Source organism: Phacochoerus africanus, chromosome 2 (assembly GCF_016906955.1).
Source record: "Phacochoerus africanus isolate WHEZ1 chromosome 2, ROS_Pafr_v1, whole genome shotgun sequence".
Classification (NCBI taxonomy): domain Eukaryota; kingdom Metazoa; phylum Chordata; class Mammalia; order Artiodactyla; family Suidae; genus Phacochoerus; species Phacochoerus africanus.
In genome coordinates this window covers 209,484,671-209,505,034 of record NC_062545.1, presented here as the reverse complement: position 1 = coordinate 209,505,034, position 20,364 = coordinate 209,484,671, and the positions used below count along the sequence as shown (strand labels likewise).

Below are 20,364 nucleotides of genomic sequence, written 5' to 3'. Positions count from 1 at the left end.
AAACCAACCAATTCATGGGTGGTAGCCAAAGGTTTGTTTGGATGGTCAGGGACTTAGAAAGAACATGATGGGGAAATCAACAAGAAGCTCTGGGGAAGAGGTATGTGGATAGACCTCTTTGCGCAAAAAATGTGAAGATATGTGTGTCCTACATGAATATTCGCCAAAGGCTGACCTCAGCAGAGGAGGATTTAAATAACCCAGTGGGTAGGGTGATCCATTCTGTGGACGGAAGTCAGCCTCTCTCCTCAGCCATTTTTGTCATCAGTCAATGGGCTCATGAACTAAGTGGCCATGGTAGTGTGTATACTTAGAAAAGGGATTCCCTTTTCTAATTAATTTTCTCACCAATTCTAGTCAAATCTTACTAAAGTATCAAAATCTCTAAATAATATATCAGAATAGAAATCCACTCAAACTCTTCATCTCCTTCAGAGCATTATCATTTCTTAGGTTATATTGTTGCCTCACCAATTTTCAAATCCAGAGCTGCCATTGCTCTAGCAACAATATTTCTGATTTAGAAATGGCACTGAATTTCAAGCTCCTTTATACCAAAAAAAATTACTAGTCCATTTAGAGTGCTACATGTTTCCCTTTATTATATAATCCAAAACTACTCTGAGCATATACAGAACATTACAGAAAACTCTGGCCAAAGCCCTCACTGAGTCACAACACGTGAAAACTGATCCCACTCTAGCCACCTGCCAACCAAACCCAGGCAGCTGTTTGGGATGAGGTTCAAATGCAGTAGAGAAGGCAGTGAAAACCTAACGTTCTTTTACAAAAGATTCCAGTTGCTTTATCATCACTTACCAGATTAAAGGCCCCTATTCCAAGCTTGACACCCCCTTCAAACTCATTGAGGAATTGCTGTTCACCTTTGTTCTTCTGAATTACATGCAGGATAGAAAGACATTCTCTGGATTAAAGAAAACAGTTATACTTTGTTTACCATGACTCTGAAAACTAAGGTTAAATCAAATTTCACACTTACAATATCATAAAATAAGTGTCATAAGCCAAAATGCAAGAGAATTTTTAAGTGGAGATATAAGTGGAATTTTAAGAGATGCTACTCTTAGCATCATCTGAAGTAGATGATGTTTACTCTTAAGGCCACTGGATAATAACCATTCAGAATGATTTCTACAGAGTTTATCAGGACTGATCTTTCTGGGCCTAAAGCAAAAGAGGATTCAAACACAGGCAAGCATGACTCAGGAGCCACAGGACCTCAGTTTCCAGCGATGTGCTGGAGGAGTGCTCAGTCTCTCAGCAGCTGTGCACAACTCAGCTACCTACCTTCCACTGAGTAACTGAGAGGCTACTGACAAAAAGATTTTAATTTCCATGTGATCATCATGGTCTCAAATATACCAAATCCATTACAACCTGCAACTAGGACAGGTTAAAAGAGGCAAGCAAACTCCATCCCAACTACCCACAACTATCCTCTTACTTTTCCCTCTTCCAGCCAAGCAAATCTTTCTGATTTCTCACTTTACTTTTCTATGTATTTCTCCCTTTGCTTTCACATATCCAAAAGGCAAATAATTAGAGAACCACAGATGAAAACAATGACAAAAATGGAAAAATCAACAATAAGCAGAAATTGATTATCAAATTGACTCTCTTTTTTTTTTTTTTGTCTTTTTGCTATTTCTTGGGCCGCTCCCGCGGCATGTGGAGGTTCCCAGGCTAGGGGTCGAATCGGAACTGTAGCTGCCAGCCTACGCCAGAGCCACAGCAACGCGGGACCCGAACCGCGTCTGCAACCTACACCACAGCTCACGGCAACGCCGGATCCTTAACCCACTGAGCAAGGGCAGGGATCGAACCCTCAACTTCATGGTTCTTAGTCGGATTCGTTAACCACTGCGCCACGATGGGAACTCCTCAAATTGACACATTTTTAAAGGTAATAAGAAACATAGATATAATTGTAATGCATTTATAGAGCATGCAACTTCACATATGTATTCTAGCCAAAGACATTCAACCCGAATCTAGTAAGCCTATACATCCAACTTCCAGTTTATAGGAAATATAAGGGGCTATTAGGGGCTACGGACTGAACCATATCCCACTAAAGTCATATATTGAAGCTCTAACCACCACCACCACCACCCCACCCCACCCCCATGTGACTATATTTGGAGATAGAGATTTTAGGAGGTTATTAAGGTTTAATGAGGTTATAAGAGCAGACTCCTCATCTGATAAGATTAGTGTCCTTATAAGAAGAGCACCATCTCTCTCTGTCATGTGAGGACACTATGAGAAGATGGCTCTTTGTAAGCCAAGAAGAGAGCCCTCACCAGAACCTGATCATGCTGGTACCCAGATCTTGGACTTTCGACCTCCAGAACTGGGAGGAAATAAATCTCTATTGCTAAGCCATCCAACAGTTTGTTAGGAGGCCTGAGCTGACAAAGACAAGGAACAAGCTAAATGACAACCCAAGGAAGCCACCAAACAAATCTACGCATATACTGCAGGACAAATGGATTGGGATTTTCAACAATCATAAATATAGAGACTCTTCTACATGTACTTAATGAACATAAACACTGGATGCATAAGACAGTCTTGGGTTGGATCCTGGTGCTGACATACTAAAAGTAAAAGAAACTTGGGACCGACTGGCAAAATCTGAAGATGGATTATTAAGTATTACATGAAATGAAGGTTTATTAACATGAAAAAGGAAAGATCACTAACCGAAAAGAGCACATTATTAAAAAGTACATATAGGATGATCCCATTTTGGTTCTAAAAATACATATATATTTTAAAATAAAGATATATATAGATATATAGATGTATCTTTAGTTATGTGTGGAAAATATTCTGAAAGAATACATACTAAGTGTTAACAGCCATAATCACTGGGCAATAAGTATATGGGGTATGTATGTGTGTAGATGTGTTTGTTTGTTTGTTGTCTTTTTGTCTTTTTAAGGCTGAGGTTCCCAGGCTAGGGGTCCAGTTGGAGTTGGAGCTGCCAGCCTACGCCACAGCCACAGCAATGAGGGATCCAAGTCACATCCACAACCTACACCACAGCTCATGGCAATGCAAGATCCTTAACCCACTGAGCGAGGCCAGGGATTAAACCCATGTCCTCACGGATGCTAGTCAGGTTCATTAACCACTGAGCCACAACAGGAACTCCTGTATGTGTTTTAATGTATGCTCATCCACACTGTGCTATTTTCCAAAATAGACAAGCCACTTTTGTGATCAGAAGCATTATTTTAATTTTTTTAATGGACAACAATGTCAGCAAAGGTAAGAACAAATAGGCACGTTCATTTACTTCTGGTGAAATGGTAGCTATAGTAAAGAACTTGGCAAACTATTGGAACATAGTCACATGTATGTAGACTAGACTTACAGTCTACAGCTATTTACACCCTGCAGTCATAGAGCTGAGTAGGTGGGACAAAGATCATATGGCCCATAAGCCTAAACACTTAATGTCTGGGTTTTTTGGGTTTTGTTTTTGCCTTTTTTTTTTTTTGCCTTTTCTAGGGCTGCTCCCTGGGTATATGGAGGTTCCCAGGCTAGGGGTCGAATCAGAGCTGCAGCCACTGGCCTACACCAGAGCCACAGCAACATGGGATCCAAGCCGCGTCTGCGACCTACACCACAGCTCATGGCAACACTGGATCCCCAATCCACTGAGCAAGGCCAGGGATCGAACCTGCAACCTCATGGTTCCTAGTCGGATTTGTTAACCACTGAGCCATGAAGGGAACTCCCTGTCTGGTATTTTAAGAAAAAGTTTGCCAACCTAACTATCCTTCAGAATAACTTTGCAATATATATCAGAAATCTTAAACCCATGAGTACCTGTGACCCAATAAATCTAATTTGATTATAAGGAAATGGCATGGATACACACAAAACCTAACCTATGAGGAGAACTATTGTATTACTACCTATAATGAAAATGCATAAACAAACTAAACAGGCAACAACAGAAATTAGTTAAGAAGACAGTTGTATGCATGCAGACATTTATACATACACATGTGGTACAATCACATAATGGAAAAATTATGCAGCCCTTAAAAGCCATGATGAATTAAAAATATTTAACAACCTAAAATTTTCCTACATGAAGTAAGAAAGCAAACTCCGAAATGACACAAAGCATACTATTCCATTATATAAAAAGATAATTGCATATGCATCAAAAACTCAAATGTCAGAGTTTCCATCATGGCTCAGCAGGCTACGAACCTGATATAGTATACATGAGGATGATGGTTTCAATCAGTGAGTGATCTGGTGTTGTCGCAAGCTGCAGTGTAGGTTGCAGGTGCAGTTTGGATCCAGTGTTGCTATAGCTGTGGTACAGGCCTTCAGCTGCGGTTCCAATTCGACCCCTAGACTGGGAATTTCCATATGCCACAGCATGGCCCCAAAAGGAAAAAAAAATTAAATTTTTAAAAATCTCAAATATCAAAATAACAACAGGATGGCAGGATGTGGATATGATGGTCAGAGCTCTTTCTTAATCAAAATGTAAATGTTCTATTTTGATGATAATAGATAGTTGTTAGAAAATTTTCAAATCTTATGGAAAAAGCCTTTGAGCCCCTACACAAACACCCTGTGGAGAGATGGTCCCTGTTAATAGCCTGGTACATAATCCACTTGTAGTTTTTATGCTTTACTAAGAATGCAGTCTTGGAGTTCCCAGTGTGGCTCTATAGTAACAAACATGACTAGTATCCATGAGGATGCAGGTTCGAACCCCGGCCTCACTCAGTCTGTTAAGTATCCGGCATTTCTGCAAGCTGTGGTGTAGACTGCAAGTGCCGTTAGGATCCTGCATTGCTGTTGCTGTGGCACAACCTGGCAGCTGCAGCTCCGATTCAACCGCTAGCCTGGGAACCTCCATATGCCGCAGGTGCAGCCCTAAAAAGCAAAAAACAAGAAAAAAAGAATTCAATCTTTAAAAAACAAATTACAGGACTAAATGTGTTTAATGTAAAAAAAATGCATTATATGATTAATGGGATCATATAATGTATACTGTTCCATAAGTCATACTGATGATTTTCCATGAAAATGCATGAAAATTACCTTACTCTTTTTTAACAGATGCCTACTATTCCATTTTGTGGAATAATTTACTGAGCCAAATTCCTATTCTTAAATTTTCAAGTTGTTGCAAAATTTTCCATATTATAAACAATGCTGCTAAGAGTGTTCTTGTTCATTCATCAAGTGTTTTTCCTACATTAAGTACTATAACTATAGTTTTATCATCCTGTTTCTTCTTTTTTTATGTCCACACCCATGGCATATGGAAATTTCCAGGCCAAGGATTGAATCTAGCCACAGCAAATCTGAGTAAGGTCAATAAAGTAGTTAACAAAATGGCATCAATGTTAGTTTATACTGTTTACACTGTTTGTACTGTTAATTATACTGTGGTTTTACAAGATGTTAATATTCGTATATTGGAAGAATATATGAAAATGCTTTGCAAAATTCTGAAATTAATTCAAAGTGAAAAAAATAAAAAATAAAACACAGGTTTAAAGGCTTATGTATTTTAGGACTATAAAAATACCTTCCTATATTTTTGTATGTACTCTTTTAAAATATTGTAATATTAAATCTGTAAAGAGAGTATCATTTACATAGCCTTTTTTCCCCTCAAAACAAAGAGACAGTTTCTCCCAAAACCATTTATTAAAGTACCCATCTTTCCCCATTGTTTTTAGAGACTTATGTACATATAGGTTTTTAGCATGCTTTTGAATTCCCAAGCAACTGTGTATGTTTTTTGGGCACACACATATACCACACACACACGCACAGTTCCAAAACTCTATGTTCCATTCCACTGATACATATTTCTGTGCCATTATAAGACAATTTTAATTCTTTCAGTTTTAAAATTTTGATGACTGAAAAAGCAATCAACTCTTTAACATTCTTTTACATCTTATAAAAAATACTTTAAGAGGAAAAATAAAAACAATATGTCAGCTTCCCAAAATCCACCCCCTCGCTAGGATTTTGAATGGAATATAACTTTATGAAATCATTTTGGGTAAAAGCATCTATTTTAATACTAAATCTTGGTTCTGCTTCTAGTAATGGCAAGGTTGCTTATATTATATTAACATCCCCACAGATAACAATCATAAACTCTAGACAAAATACATAATATATATTTTAAATACATTAGCAGGGACTGGAAAGTAGTGGGGAATAATAGGAAATTGTAGAAGCATTGAACTTTGAGAAAAAGGGAAAAACTCTTGAAAGGACTTTACACTTATATGGCTAGTCGTAGTCATCTATGTAGTGACTTCACAGTACACTCAGTGTGGAGTACCTAGAACTTAAACAGAAGCCCACAGTCTTATTGGCTTAAAAAGAAGTACAAAGTCCAAATCTGCCATAGCAGCTGTGAAGTAATGGGGAAATTTTCAGAGAGGGGAGAACCACTTAGATGGGAAACATCAAAATCAGTATTAAAAGTCCATTCAAATTCTTCACTGATTCATGAACTATGTGAGCACTAGGAAGACTCTAAAAAAAGGCTAGGACAGGACAGAAGAAATAACAGAGCCAAGATTTCAGATGCTTCCCACTATCAGAGAGTAAGAGTGTGGACTCTAAGTCTAGTCAAGTTAAATCCTTCCTAGAACAAAAATGAGCACTCTTCTGAGGAAGATAACAGAAACTAGAGTCTCTACAATGCATCACAATCTATGTACAATTAAAAAATTACTGACTTGAGGAGTTCCCATCATGGCTCAGTGGGTAATGAACCCGACTAGTAACCATAAGGATGTGGGTTTGATCTCTGACCTCACTCAGTGGGTTAAGCATCCAATGTTGCCATGAGCTGTGATGTAGGTTGCAGACACGGCCTGGTATTGCTGAGGCTGTGGCACAGGCCAGCAGCTACAGCTCTGATTCGACCTCTAGCCTAGGAACTTCCATATGCCACGGGTGTGGCCCTAAAAGTAAAAATGAAATACTACTTATTCATATATACACACAATGAAATACTACTCAGTCATAAAACAGAACAAAATAATGCCATTTGTAGCAACATGGATGGAACTACAGACTCTCATACTAAGTGAAGTGAGTGAGAAAGAGAAAGACAAATACCATATGATATGACATATCTGGAATCTAATATATGGCACAAATGAGCCTTTCCACAGAAAAGAAAATCATGGACTTGGAGAACAGACTTGTGGTTGCCAAGGGGGAAGGGGAGGGAGTGGGATGGACTGGGAGTCTGGGGTTAATAGACGCAAACTATTGCGTTTGGAATGGATAAGCAATGAGATCCTGCTGTATAACACTGGGAACTATATCTAGTCACTTACGATGAAGCATGATAATGTGAGAAAAAGGAATGTATATGTGAATGCGTGTGCCTGGGTCACCTTGCTGTACTATAGAAAACTGACAGAACACTGTAAACCAGCTATAATGGAAAAAAATTAAAATCACTAAATAAAAAGAAATACTGACTTGAGAACAGAAAAATATGATACACAGTCAAGAGAAAAAGCAGGCAATAGACAGCAGCCCTAAGATAGCCCAGATGGTGAAATAAGATACAATTGGGAAAAAAAAAATTTTTAATGAAAAGCACCTCAGTGGCCTATTGAACAAAATCAGGTTGATAACATGTAATTGGAGTCTCAGAAGAAGAGTATGAATGGAGCAGAAAAAATATTTCAAGAAGTAATAGCTACATGTTTCTCAAAGCCACATTTAAGTACATCTGTCGAACTGCTAAAAACCAAAAATACAAGTCTTCAAAGCAGCCAGAAGAAGTGCCACATTTAAAGACAAGGGAATAATAAAAAAAAAGAAAATGCAGCTGACTTATGATCAGAAACAATAGAGGCCATAATAACGTGGACTGACAGTTTTAAAGGAGTGAAAAAAGAAAGAAAAAAAGAAAATCTTTTAACTCAAGAATAGTGTACTAACCAAAAAAAAAAAAAAGCCTTCAAAAATGAAGGCAAAAATAAAGACATTTTCAGGTGAATGAAACAGAATTATTGAAAGCAGACATGCACACAAAAAATTCTATAACAAATTATTCAGTCTGAAATTATATAGTAATGAAAAAAAGAACACCAAAAAATGGTAAATATACGGGTACACAGTGAAGACCATGACATAAAACTGTTTAAAGCAAAAATCTGATGCCATGTTGTGGGTTTATAATATAAATAAGTGTACTGCCATAAGAATAATACAAAAGATAACAGGTGGCAAATGAAACTATACTTTTGCTAAGTTCTTGTACTTTATGTGCGATGTTACAAATATTAACTCTAAGTTGACTATGATAAGAAGGCTATTACAATCACTAGAGCAACCATTTAAAAAATTAAAGAGGGTAATAGCTAAGAAAACAATTGATGGATTACACTAGAATATATATACATATGTTTTTAATTAAAGCAGAAGAAGGCAGAAAAATAAGGCGAGAAAACAAATAAGACAAAGAGAAAAAGCAAAATGGTAGTCACAGTATAAACAAATATTAACTATGATACCAAATTAAAAAGCATAACCCAGTTACAAAAAAAGCAATTTAAATATAAAAACAAAGATAAGTTTAACATAAAAGAATATATGCCATGCAAACACTAATCATAAAAAAACATGAGTAGCTATATTAATATCAGACAAAACAAATTTCAAGACAAGGAATATTGTAAGGAGTTAAATAGGGCCATTTCATAATGATAAAAAGGTTAAGTGATTAGGAAGATAAAACAATTAAAACATATATGACAAAAAATAAAATAAAATAAAGTATATGTGAGCCTAACAGAAGTTCTAAATACATAAAGCAAACACTGATGGAACTAAAGGGAGAAATGGATAACTCCAGAATCAAGGCTGAAAATTTTCAACACGGTGAGTAAATGATTGGACAAATAGATCATTTACTAAATCAGTAAGGATATAGAAGCTATGAACAACACTATGATCCACTTTAATGGAACATGTGAATCACTGCATAAATTCAACTGGGCAGTGCTGTTCTAGAGTCTGGATCAAAGACATACCTGTCATTTTAAATTTATAAATTGTTTTTAGGAGAGAGGAACTAAGATTATCTAATCAGAAGGTATGTAAGTACCATTCTTTTCAGCTATTTTTTTCTCTTAAAATTGTATTCAACCTTAAATTCTGTTGTCCTACAGTATCAAATACACACTCAGGAAGCTAAAAATCAAATGTATTTTTACCAACATCAAATTTTAAAAATCTAGTCATACTAATTGAGAATTTTGAAGTACAAATGGTACATGGGACAAGAATCATTTTTAAAACCACATGAAGGTGGTCAAAAAGGTACAAACCTCTATAAGATTTTTTTTAAATCTTAACTTTTAACTTACTTATATATTTGGTAACTTGTTCTAATTTTGAGTCCACCTTTGATGAAGTTGATCATATTTTCATCCTGAAAATAATTCAATTACATAATTAGATCATTTAGCACAAGATTCTTAAACTGTCCCCACAGCTGTGTAGCTGTGTGATTAGAACAAAATGGTACCTTTTGAGGACATGATTTTTAAATTAAAACATTCTTCCTGCTTTACATTTGAAATGATTTTTGTCATTTTTCCTCCAAGTTAAGAGAACAAAAAAAAAAAAAAAAAAACCAGAAAATATTTTTAAAATCCTTGCATTACTTTAAGGAAGCAATCAAGGAAGTAGTTCTCATTACTCAGGAGCCAGAGAGGTTAGTCCAAACCTACTTTAATAAACATTACCAGCTAATGAGCAGTCTTCTTCTGGGTTCAGCAGAATTCAAAATGGTTGACTTTTGAGGTTTGCTCAAGGCCTGACTTTCTTGTCTTTCATACTCCTAATAAATGGAATTATCATACTTCTTTCAAGGTACTTTAGCAGCCAGGCTATTAAACACTGTGAATTTCATTTGTATACATTTCCAAATCAAAAATAACTGATTTGGATTCTAAATTTTCTGTCACCGATATGAAATTTTGTTTGAAGGAAAAAAGATCAATTCTCTCTGCCTGATGGTCATCAACCATAAAATTGGGGCAGTTGGCCTAAATCAATGACCTTTTCAGAGTCAGCAGTCTAGGATTCCAAGACGCTCTTAATAAAGTATAGCAAATAACTGCTTGAAAGACGTTCTTCTAAAATTCAGTGCTAATAGAAATGGCCCCATGTTTCACATTTCCAGTAAAGTTTGTCTAGTCATTAATATCAGGAGGATGCTCTAGAATTTATTTCCTGTGTACTTGGGCATCCTTCTGGAGCAAAAGAAGAACTGATTTTAGTTTGTTAAACACTTAATATTTAAATTATTACAAGAATCAACAAATATAAAATTCACTATGCAATTTAAATGTTTATCTCCTTATTTTAAAGAACATTACCATTCCTCAAATTCCAATACTTGCCAGGAAAGAACTTCTTAGGTTGGATTAAAATCTGCCTCCAATAAGAATATTTCATTTCAGAGTTCCTGTGGTGGCTAAGCAGTAACAAACCCAACTGGTACCCATGATGATGCAGGTTCAACCCCTGGCCTTGCTCAGTGGGTTGGGGATCTGATGCTGCCATATGCTGTGGTGTATGTATGCACTGCTGTAGCTGTGTCGCAGGCCAGCAACTATAGCTCTGATTCAACCCGTGGACTGGGAACATCCATATGCCGCAGGTACGGCCCTAAAAATACAAAAAAAAAAAAAAGAATTCATGATTCACCACACATGTGCTGAATGTCTATTATTACAGCAGGCTCTTGAATGCAAAAGCAGACAACAGCAACACAATGCTCTAAGGGCTGGAGGCATGCACACACAAACGAAGACATGCGCAGGATGTCATCACAGCACAAAGGTGGACGGGGACACAAAGAGGTCCACAAAAGCCTCCTGGAAGCATCAGTGCTTACAGCACCAAAAAAAAAAAAAAAAAAAGATTAGGAAGTAACCAGGGATGAAGGAAGGCAAGGCAGATATGAACTCTGCAAGCAAAACAACAACAACAAACAAACAAAAAACTCAGGAGGAAAAGCAATGTTGCATTAAAGATCATGGTGTGTTTGGCCATCTGTGCTTATGCAACAGCACGGCTGCAGAAATCTACTGCAAAGAAGGGGATGACTAAGGAGTAAGAAAGCTGCTTGTACCCTTGCTACTCAAGTATACATGATGCCTGTCAGGAGCATTTGAGGGCATTGATAAGAGGGGAGTAGAGAATATGGGGGGAGACAGCAGTTTAGTTTGAAAAAGCATTTCCTATCGGTGATATTCTGATACACAAATACTGCCATAGTTCATGAGGCTACTAAATGCTAATGCAGAGACATGATCAGGGAGAATCTCATCTCTGAGTCAGTGCACAATCGCACAATGGAGAGTGAGCCAGAGAGAAGAGAAACTACAGAGCAGGGGTCCCTACGAAGAGCTGACGACGCCCATACTAGAACAATTATAGTCTGAATAAAGAGGAAGAGATATAAGGATAACCTGACCCCCTTGCTGTACAGTCGGGAAATAAAAAAAAAATTATAAAAAAAAAAAAAAGAGGAAGAGATGGAGCTGCTAAATCTTCACATGGTAAAAACAGCTTGACCATGAGCCTGACTGGATACGGAGGTATGAAGAAGAGGCAAGAACCACAGCTATCTCACACATGTTGAATTACAAGCCCCCAAACATGAAAAAGTCTTCAAATCAATGATTTTATTGTCAAATTCCCATTTGAAAAACACATCAGAAAGAAACTGGGGGCTTCCTTGACTAGCATTTGTTCATGGAAGCAGCAAGACTGTTGTGTTCAATCAGACTTCAGAATACATAGGGTTTTAGGAAACAGGGTCATAGACCAGACTGATTCAATTTTACTTAACCAGAATCCAACCTAAGAGGTCAACTTCTAGTAAAAGAGAAAAGCAACTCTCAATTCAATGTAGACCACTGAGATGGAGGAAGACTCTCCATCTTCCAGTTGAATTTCTGCTCCCTTACAATCACCACCCTACGTTGACTCCCACTGTATCCATCACAGCCACCTGTGCAGCCATGATATCCAAATCTGTATTTTTCAGAAGCACTGGAAGCTACAATGACAGGCAAGGTACTGGTGGTGACACTTCTTGAAGGTGAAATTTAAATGTCCCATGAGAAAAGCATTCATTGTTTTGGTGAGTGACTTTTTTAAACTGCTCTTCCAAAGGAAGAAATTTAAAAAAAAAAAAAAAAAGAAATGAGAATACAAAGATGAGAGGAAATAAACTGTGAGGTGTACGTGGGAAGTTTGGCTCTCTATGCATGCACAGCTGAGCTTTGCTGAAGCATCTGGTGCAAGAAGGGAACAGCCAAGGAAGGTGAAGCCTCCTCCAGCCAAGTCCCTCCTGTGTGCAGCCCTCCACCATCAGCAAGCACAAAGAGGGATGATTTTGCAGTTCTCACACAGAGAAGCATCCTGAAATTAGGTGTGGTGGTTGCAAGACAGGTGCTTTAAAAGGCAATTGTTCCCAACAGACTGAAGTTCGAAATAGACCCTTTTAAGTGCATTTGAGTAGGAAAAAAACCTCCCCGGGGTCTTCTTGCAACCAAAGTTTATCAGCAATAACAAACGTCATTATGACTCTGAGTCAAAAGAACTGAAGCACTGACATAGAATGAGCCACATTTTTTCTATGTCATACTTGGCAGGCTTCCCCAGGCGACACTGATTCTATTCCAAATGTTCGTTACCTGTACAAACGTGAGGGCTGCTTTCTGTAGGAGGCACTCAGCGTAACAGATTTCAGCATGCATTTCCTCTATTAAAAACAAATAAAAGCATATTAAGGAAAATCCCATATCCACAGGAATTGCTCTGAGATGTTCAGAAAATTCTGGTAATTCAATGAGCCCCAGGGAGACACAAAAACCTTGGTTGCTTTGGCACTTCCATGAAAGTGGAATAATGACCTCAGCTCTCAGGTCCTCAGCAAGATTTTCCCAGAATGTGTGACATGGTTCAGGGAAGTCATCTTTGGCTCCATTCAAATATAACTGCCAAGAGTCAGGCAATTGGTGTCAGAGACCCAAACTCACCTCATAAGCGGAAACCAAAAAGGAAATCACCTTTTTTTTCTCATTTTTTAAAGTTTTATTGATGTTGATTTACAAGGTTGTGATCATTTCTGCTGTACAACACAGGGGGAAATCACTTATATGTAACTTCACATGCAAGTTTAACACAGTTAATTGATTGAAAAACACACTTAGGAGTTCCTGTCGTGGCGCAGTGGTTAACGAATCCGACTAGGAACCATGAGGTTGAGGGTTTGACACTTGGCCTTGCTCAGTGGGTTAAGGATCTGGCTTTGCTATGAGCTGTGGTGTAGGTTGTAGACGTGGCTCGGATCCCGCATTGCTGTGGCTCTGGTGTAGGCTGGTGGCTACAGCTCCGACTGGACCCCTAGCCTGGGAACCTCCATATGCCGCGGGAGCGGCACAAGAAATGGCAAAAAGACACACACACACACACACACACACACAAAAAAAAAAAAAAAACTCACTTACAGTAAGGCAAACTTCCAAAATATGAAGGCATGACAGTCATTTACAGGATTAGGCGCCCTGTTATCTTGAAGAGAAAGCAGAAATTCCCTAGGGGTCTATGAAAAAGAACTGGCCTGCAAGCCAGACTCAAGACTCCTTATTCACAGAAGACTTGATGTCAAAAAAAATTAGTAATAGCGCAGTTTTATCCAAAGGCTATTTGGATCCCTGAGACCTCTGGCGCAGGAACAAGGCATGCACAGAAGGGCTTTGTAGAACTCTGTGCGTATCGCCAGGACCTGTGGAGTGCCCCCAAACACATGACCTATCTAAATCATCCACGATACTGGCAGAGTTAGGGGGAGGAGAAATCTTTGCAAGTCTGCACAAACAAAACCAGATTCTGGTTTTATCCATGGGATGCAAACTGGTGTGTGCTGGGTTTTTTTGGGTGTTGGTTTTTGTCTTTTTAGGGCTTCACCCACAGCATATGGAGGTTCCCAGGCTAGGGGTCCAATTGGAGCTGTAGCCACTGGCCTATATCACAGCCACAGCAACGCCAGATCCGAGCTGTGTCTGCAAACTACCCCAGAGCTCACAGCAATGCTGGATCCTTAACCCACTAAGCAAGGCCAGGAATCAAACCTGTGTCCTCATGGATGCTAGTCAGATTCATTTCTATTGAGCCACGACAGGAACTCCCAAACTGGCGTGTTATTTAAGTAAAGGAGTTTGGGGTATTTTAGAGCCTGGGTTGTAGGAAAGGCTCAGCCCCATACAGGATGTAGAAACTTGATCAAGCTACCCTCCCCTCTTTCTGCTGGCTTCCTCATCTGTAACATTTGGCCAGGGACATCTCTACTTCAGAGCTGCAGAATTCACCAAGAGGTTGCATATAGAGCTCACAGTGCAGCATAAGCACTCGATGTGCATCTTTCACTAATCTTTCACTAAGATCACTGCCCTTGGCCCAGATCATGCTTTTTGCTAACAGTTCAGAAAGTAGAACACTGGTGACGTAAGTAGCCGGAAAATGGGGTATTTCCGTGTTAATGGGAATGCTGTCGAATCTAACTGGATAAGAACTAGTACTTTCAGAGAACTCTATCCAAATATTCTGTGATAACCTATGAGAGAAAAGAATCTGAAAGAGAATGGATGCATGTATTTATATAACTGAATCACTTTGCTGTACAGCAAAAATTATTTACAACCTTGTAAAGCAACTATACTTCAATAAAACTTAAAAAAAAAAACCTAGGGCATTATTTCTTTCATTTATACACACAAGACCCTACCATCATCACCACCATAACCATCAACACAGCCACCACCAGCACACACACACACCACTAGTTCTCATAAATTGGTTCACCTACCTGCCACACTCATATTAAAAGGCCGATTTTCAAAGATGCAACTGTGCAACAAAGATCTTCCAACAGCGTGTGTAAGATGGAGCTAAACCCATGACAGGCCAAACTTGAGGAGTTCTGGCCTGAGAACACTCTGGCAGCATCAACAGCCAGGGTCTCAGGCCCTCGGAATGCCTCACGTCAAAGTAAATGTCTCTGCATTTTCTCAGCATGTTCAGTGGGATAAAAACTGGTAATTTCTGTTTTTACAGAGTCACTTGAATACCCTCTTTCCAGGCAAATTTGTAACAAAGTGGGAATTGGTAGTAATTATTTTATTTAAAAGCCTACCCAGAGTGCTGGCTTAGGGCATGGGCCAAGGTGGAGGAGAGTGGGCTACTGGGAGAGAACCAGCACAAGCAAAGGCACGGAGCACAGAGCCCTGTGTGGCAAGGCCACTGGTGTGCCTGTGGCTGAAGCATGAGGTGTGTACAGGGAGGGAGGCATGGGCAATGAACCCAGAGAGGTAAACTGGGGCTGAATTGTGGACAATCTTGAATGTCAGAGTCTGGGCTTCATTCAGTAGGCAGCAGTAAGTCACTGCAGAGATCTGAGCAGAAGGGCATATGGATCAGCCTTTAGTTACAGGCAGACAAAGCATAAAGGACATAAAAAGAATCCAGGGATAAAAGGCAAGAAAGTTTAAATTCTGCATTCTATGTGTAAGGATTCCTTGTATTAAATCCCTTTCACACCCCAAGCACTGCGTGTAAACATCTGATTTTAAAGGCTATTAGAAAGCCATTCAGGGCAATACACCAGCCATGAAGAAAGGAGAATGGGTGTGTCCTATGTTAAACCCACAAAAAGTTTAATTAAATATCCTCATTCCTGCAGACAACCAGCCACTCCAGGATGGAAATGGAAATTACCAAGAGGAAAAACAAATCTCACACTAAATCTACAATGTTTTGACATGCTCCCTTGAACACGAAGTCTGTTTGGGTTGTGGTGACAGCCAAACTCATCAGGAATAAATGCAACTTAATTTATAAAAGTCTTCTTTCTTCACTCTGGTTGATTTATATTGGACAGTCTCTAGCTCTCAAAATGAGACATTTGGCATTTATGAGTACGTACCTACCAGAACATCTCTTAATGATAAATTCCCTAGTTCACTGAAGGAAATAGCTCCATTATGCACTGAAGCATTTGCTAAGCATGCCTTTAGACATAAAAGTCTTAACAAACAAGTATTTTAGAAGATGCTAGAGTCACAAGCTGATTGATTTCCCAAATTTTTTTAACTAAGATCTTTTTTTGCTAGAGCAGTTTTAGGTTCAAAGAAAAACTGAAGGAAAGGTACAAAGATTTCCCATAGATCCCCTGCCCCCAACACAGACATAACCTCTCCCACTATCAACACCACCCCCAAAGTGGTACATTTGTTACAATTGATGAACCTCCACAGACACACCCTAATTACCCAAGGTCCACAGTTTACATTGGGGTTCACTCTTGCTCTTGCTGTTGTACATTCTATGCGTTTGGGCAAATGTATGATGACATGTATTTGTCTTGATGGCATCGTACAGAATACTTCCACTGCCCTAAAAGTTCTCACTGCTCCACCTATTCATCCCTCCACCCCATCCTCTGGCAACCATGGATCTTTGTACTATCTCCATAGATTTGCCTTTTCCAGAATATTACACGCTTGGAGTCATATAGTATACAGCCTTTTCAGATTAGTGTCTTTGACTTAGTAACTTGCACTGAAGTTTCCTCCACGCACTGAAGGTTCTTCCATTCTTTTCATGGCTTGATAGTTCATTTCTTTTTAGCAATGATAATATATTTCATCGTCTGGATGTACCACGATTTATTTATCCAGTCACCTACTGAAAGGCAAGTTTTGGCAATTCTGAATAAAGCTTTATTCACCTGCAGATTTTTGTGTTAACCCAAGTTTTCAGCTCCCAGTTTTATAAGAAGCTGCCATGCTATCTTCCAAAGAGGCTGTGCTATTTTTGCATTCCTTCTAGCCATGAAGGAAAGCTCCAACTGCCCAACATTTTCACCAACATTTGGTGTTGTCAGTGTTCCAGATTTTGGACACTCTAATAGGTGTGTAATGGTATCTTATTATTGTTTATTTTTTAATATTGCTAAATATGCCATGCCCAAAGGCATAATAAAAAGAACACAGTGCCATCTATTTTCAAGATATCTAATACAGAAATAATTCAACATTACCTTTGTCCATATGTGACATATTTTATATCTTTTTCTACCCACCTCTGGGAGAAGTTGTAGGGTACAGTGGAAAGAACCGTGGCTTAGGGAAAGGCAGGTTTGAACCCTGCTCCATTAGGCAGATCATCTTGGACCATTTGTCTAATTTCTCTGAACATCTGTTCCTAGTCTATAGAAAGGAGGCTAGATAGGCTAGATTGGATAAGGCTAAGGACAGCGCCAAGGATGGTGTCTGACACACAGAGTGCTTAAAAAGGGGAGGGGGATTATCATTATTATATTTTTAAATTATTATTCTTATTATTCATACTTACACCAAAAATGCCATGCCATTCTTTCCAAAACTAGGTTTAAAAACCCTCAAATGTCAGCCTTTATATTGGAAAAAAAAATGGAAGCAGGGGGCAATGGGTCCCCGGAGAGAAGCCATTTCGAGGACAACAGTAAGGAGAATATAAATGAGCCAGACTTCCTTGGGACCCATTCAATCTCTCATTGACCTACTTTAGGGCTACTGGGGCCAACTTACATAAATAGCCCTAAGATGAAAAATATGAAAACATATTCTATTTTAAATCAAAGAGATAAACTCTTAAGGATTCTTAGAGGTCAGTTTCAGGAGAAAAAGATAAGCTTCCATTGCCTGGAGGGACCAAGGAAACACCAATCTTCTCCATGACAGTTTTAGGGCCAACATCATACCATCTGGAACAAGTCTCATAATCCTCTCCAGTAATCAACACTCCGATGTCCATAACAAGCTGATAAAACTCATCTAACAAAGCCAACAAAACTTCATAAAGAGTTCTTGTGGCTCAGTGGGTTAAGAATCTGACATAGTATCCGTGAGGATATGGGTTAAATCTCTGGCTCACTCAGTGACTTGAGGATCCAGCGTTGCTGCAAGATGCAGTATAGGTCATAGATATAGAGTCTTACATCCCCTGTTGCTGTGGTTGTGGTGTGGGCCGCACCTGCAGCTCTGATTTGACCCCTGGCCCAGTAATTTCCATATGCGGCAGGTGTGACTCTAGAAAGAAAAAAAAAAAACTTCATAATGAAACACACTCAAAAATGTGTCTGACACACACTTGACCACTAGGAATGATGGAGAGCAGTATCCAAAAGTGCTCTTGCCTTAATGAGCCACAGCTACTTTGGCAATTTCATGTTACCTCTTCCAGAGAACAAATGTGGCAATGACAACACAGGCACAAATTCTCTTTAGGTGGCAGAAGCTTTATTCCACAAGGGCCACATTTAAAGGATGCTATTTTCTCTTCGACAGGAAAATCTGAATGCTCCTGTCTTGTAAACCATTCTGACTAGAGAATAACACTCATAAAACATAATTGTGGAACTTCTGTCCTAATCTCTGTGGGAACAGCAAGGAATTGACAGCAAAATGAGTCATTTCCTCCCAGCCATCTGATCCAGATGCTCTAGTCCTTCCTGGGTTCTTGAATATTCCTAAGTGTCCACAAACCAAACATCTTCCATACTGTGAAACACCATCATTATTCTAAAGGTAGCAAAATTACTTTGACCTTGAGAAAAAAATGAATAGCTTGTCGAAAAATAGAAATTCTTGTACATGAATGGTAAGAATATAAACCGACTTAAGCCTCTGGAGAAAACTGGCAATATCTACAAATGTTTTCAATTTTCAAAAGCTCAGTCTCAGTAATTCTGCTTTTAGGAATCTATACCATGAAATGCTTACAAAAATGCATGAAAACATATATGCACAAGGATTTTAGGAAAGCATCATTTATAATAGTGAAAAAAAATACACAATGTAACTGTCCTTCAATAGAGAAAAAGTAATTTATGGTACTGGTCCTATGGAACACTAAACAGTTTTTTTGTTTGTTTTTATGGCCACACCCACAGCACATGGAAGTTCCCAGGCCAGGGACTGAATCCAAGCCCCAGCTGTGACCTATGCCACAGCTGCAGCAACACTGGATCCTTTAACCCACTCTGCTGTGCTGGAGATTGAACCTGTGCCTCTGCAGCAACCCGAGCTGCCACAGTCAGACTCTTAACCCACTACACCACACTACTCAGTGGGAGTTCCCCCAACTACTCAGTTAATAAAACAGAATGAAGTACAATTTATATTTTCTTGACATGGGAAAAGTCAATGCCAAAAATTACGTTGTACAACAATATGTATCATGTGATTCTATGCTTACAAAAAATGAATCCATGAATAACTATAAAAATCCTGCATGTACCTTCTTTATATATTTGTAAATGTACACAGGAAAGTCTGTAAAGCTTGAAAACCAACTGTTAATAGTGGTTACTTCTGGAGGGTGAGCATGATGGGGATGAGAAAAAGACATTCCACTTACTTTATATTATACTTTTAAGTATCACATTTTAGGAGCATGATCACATTTTAATTTTTTGAGGAAAAGAAACAATCTTTATTTTATTTATTTATTTTTTTTTTGTCTTTTTGCTATTTCTTTGGGCCGCTCCCGCGGCATATGGAGGTTCCCAGGCTAGGGGTCGAATCGGAGCTGTAGCCACTGGCCTACGCCAGAGCCACAGCAACGCGGGATCCAAGCTGTGTCTGCAACCTACACCACAGCTCACGGCAACGCCGGATCGTTAGTTAACCCACTGAGCAAGGGCAGGGACCGAACCCGCAACCTCATGGTTCCTAGTCGGATTCGTTAACCACTGCGCCACGACGGGAACTCCAGAAACAATCTTTTAAGTGACTCTTACCTTCAGTCAGCTGGTCCAAGGATCCTCTAGAAAGAAGACTGGAAAAAGATTCTACAACTGTACATTTTTTCCTGTATCTGCAGAAAATAAGTAGGAGGGGAAATGGGAAGTAGAAAGGAAAAAAATAACAAGCAGTCAGGCCAAGCTCATTTTCATTTGACATCCATTTCAGTCACAATCACACCCAAGACTCCTCAAAGCAGAACTCTGAGCCCTAAAGTCTATGGGGCAGAGACCACCCCTCTGAACTCTTCACACCCAGCTCCTAGCACTAGCAACCTGTGAGTACTGAATCCATGCTTATCGAACAGGCAAGTGGATAAACCTATGCAAAACAGTCAATACTAACCCTGTCATGCATGTACCCTGATCTCTATGGCTAAAATCACTATTTCTGTGGTAAGAGTTGCCACACATTAAGGATGGAGTTAGAGTACAGT

At 39.0% G+C, this 20,364-nt stretch overlaps 1 protein-coding gene across 1 annotated transcript in view; it reads right to left on the bottom strand.

The window, feature by feature from the left end:
* Nucleotides 1-20,364, bottom strand: part of TTC39B (tetratricopeptide repeat domain 39B) — a 146,355-nt gene that overhangs the window by 30,832 nt on the left and 95,159 nt on the right. Inside the window, 4 exon segments of the mRNA XM_047767628.1 lie at nucleotides 820-925; nucleotides 9,429-9,493; nucleotides 12,777-12,844; nucleotides 19,925-20,001. Coding sequence (XP_047623584.1) covers nucleotides 820-925; nucleotides 9,429-9,493; nucleotides 12,777-12,844; nucleotides 19,925-20,001 — 316 coding nt within the window.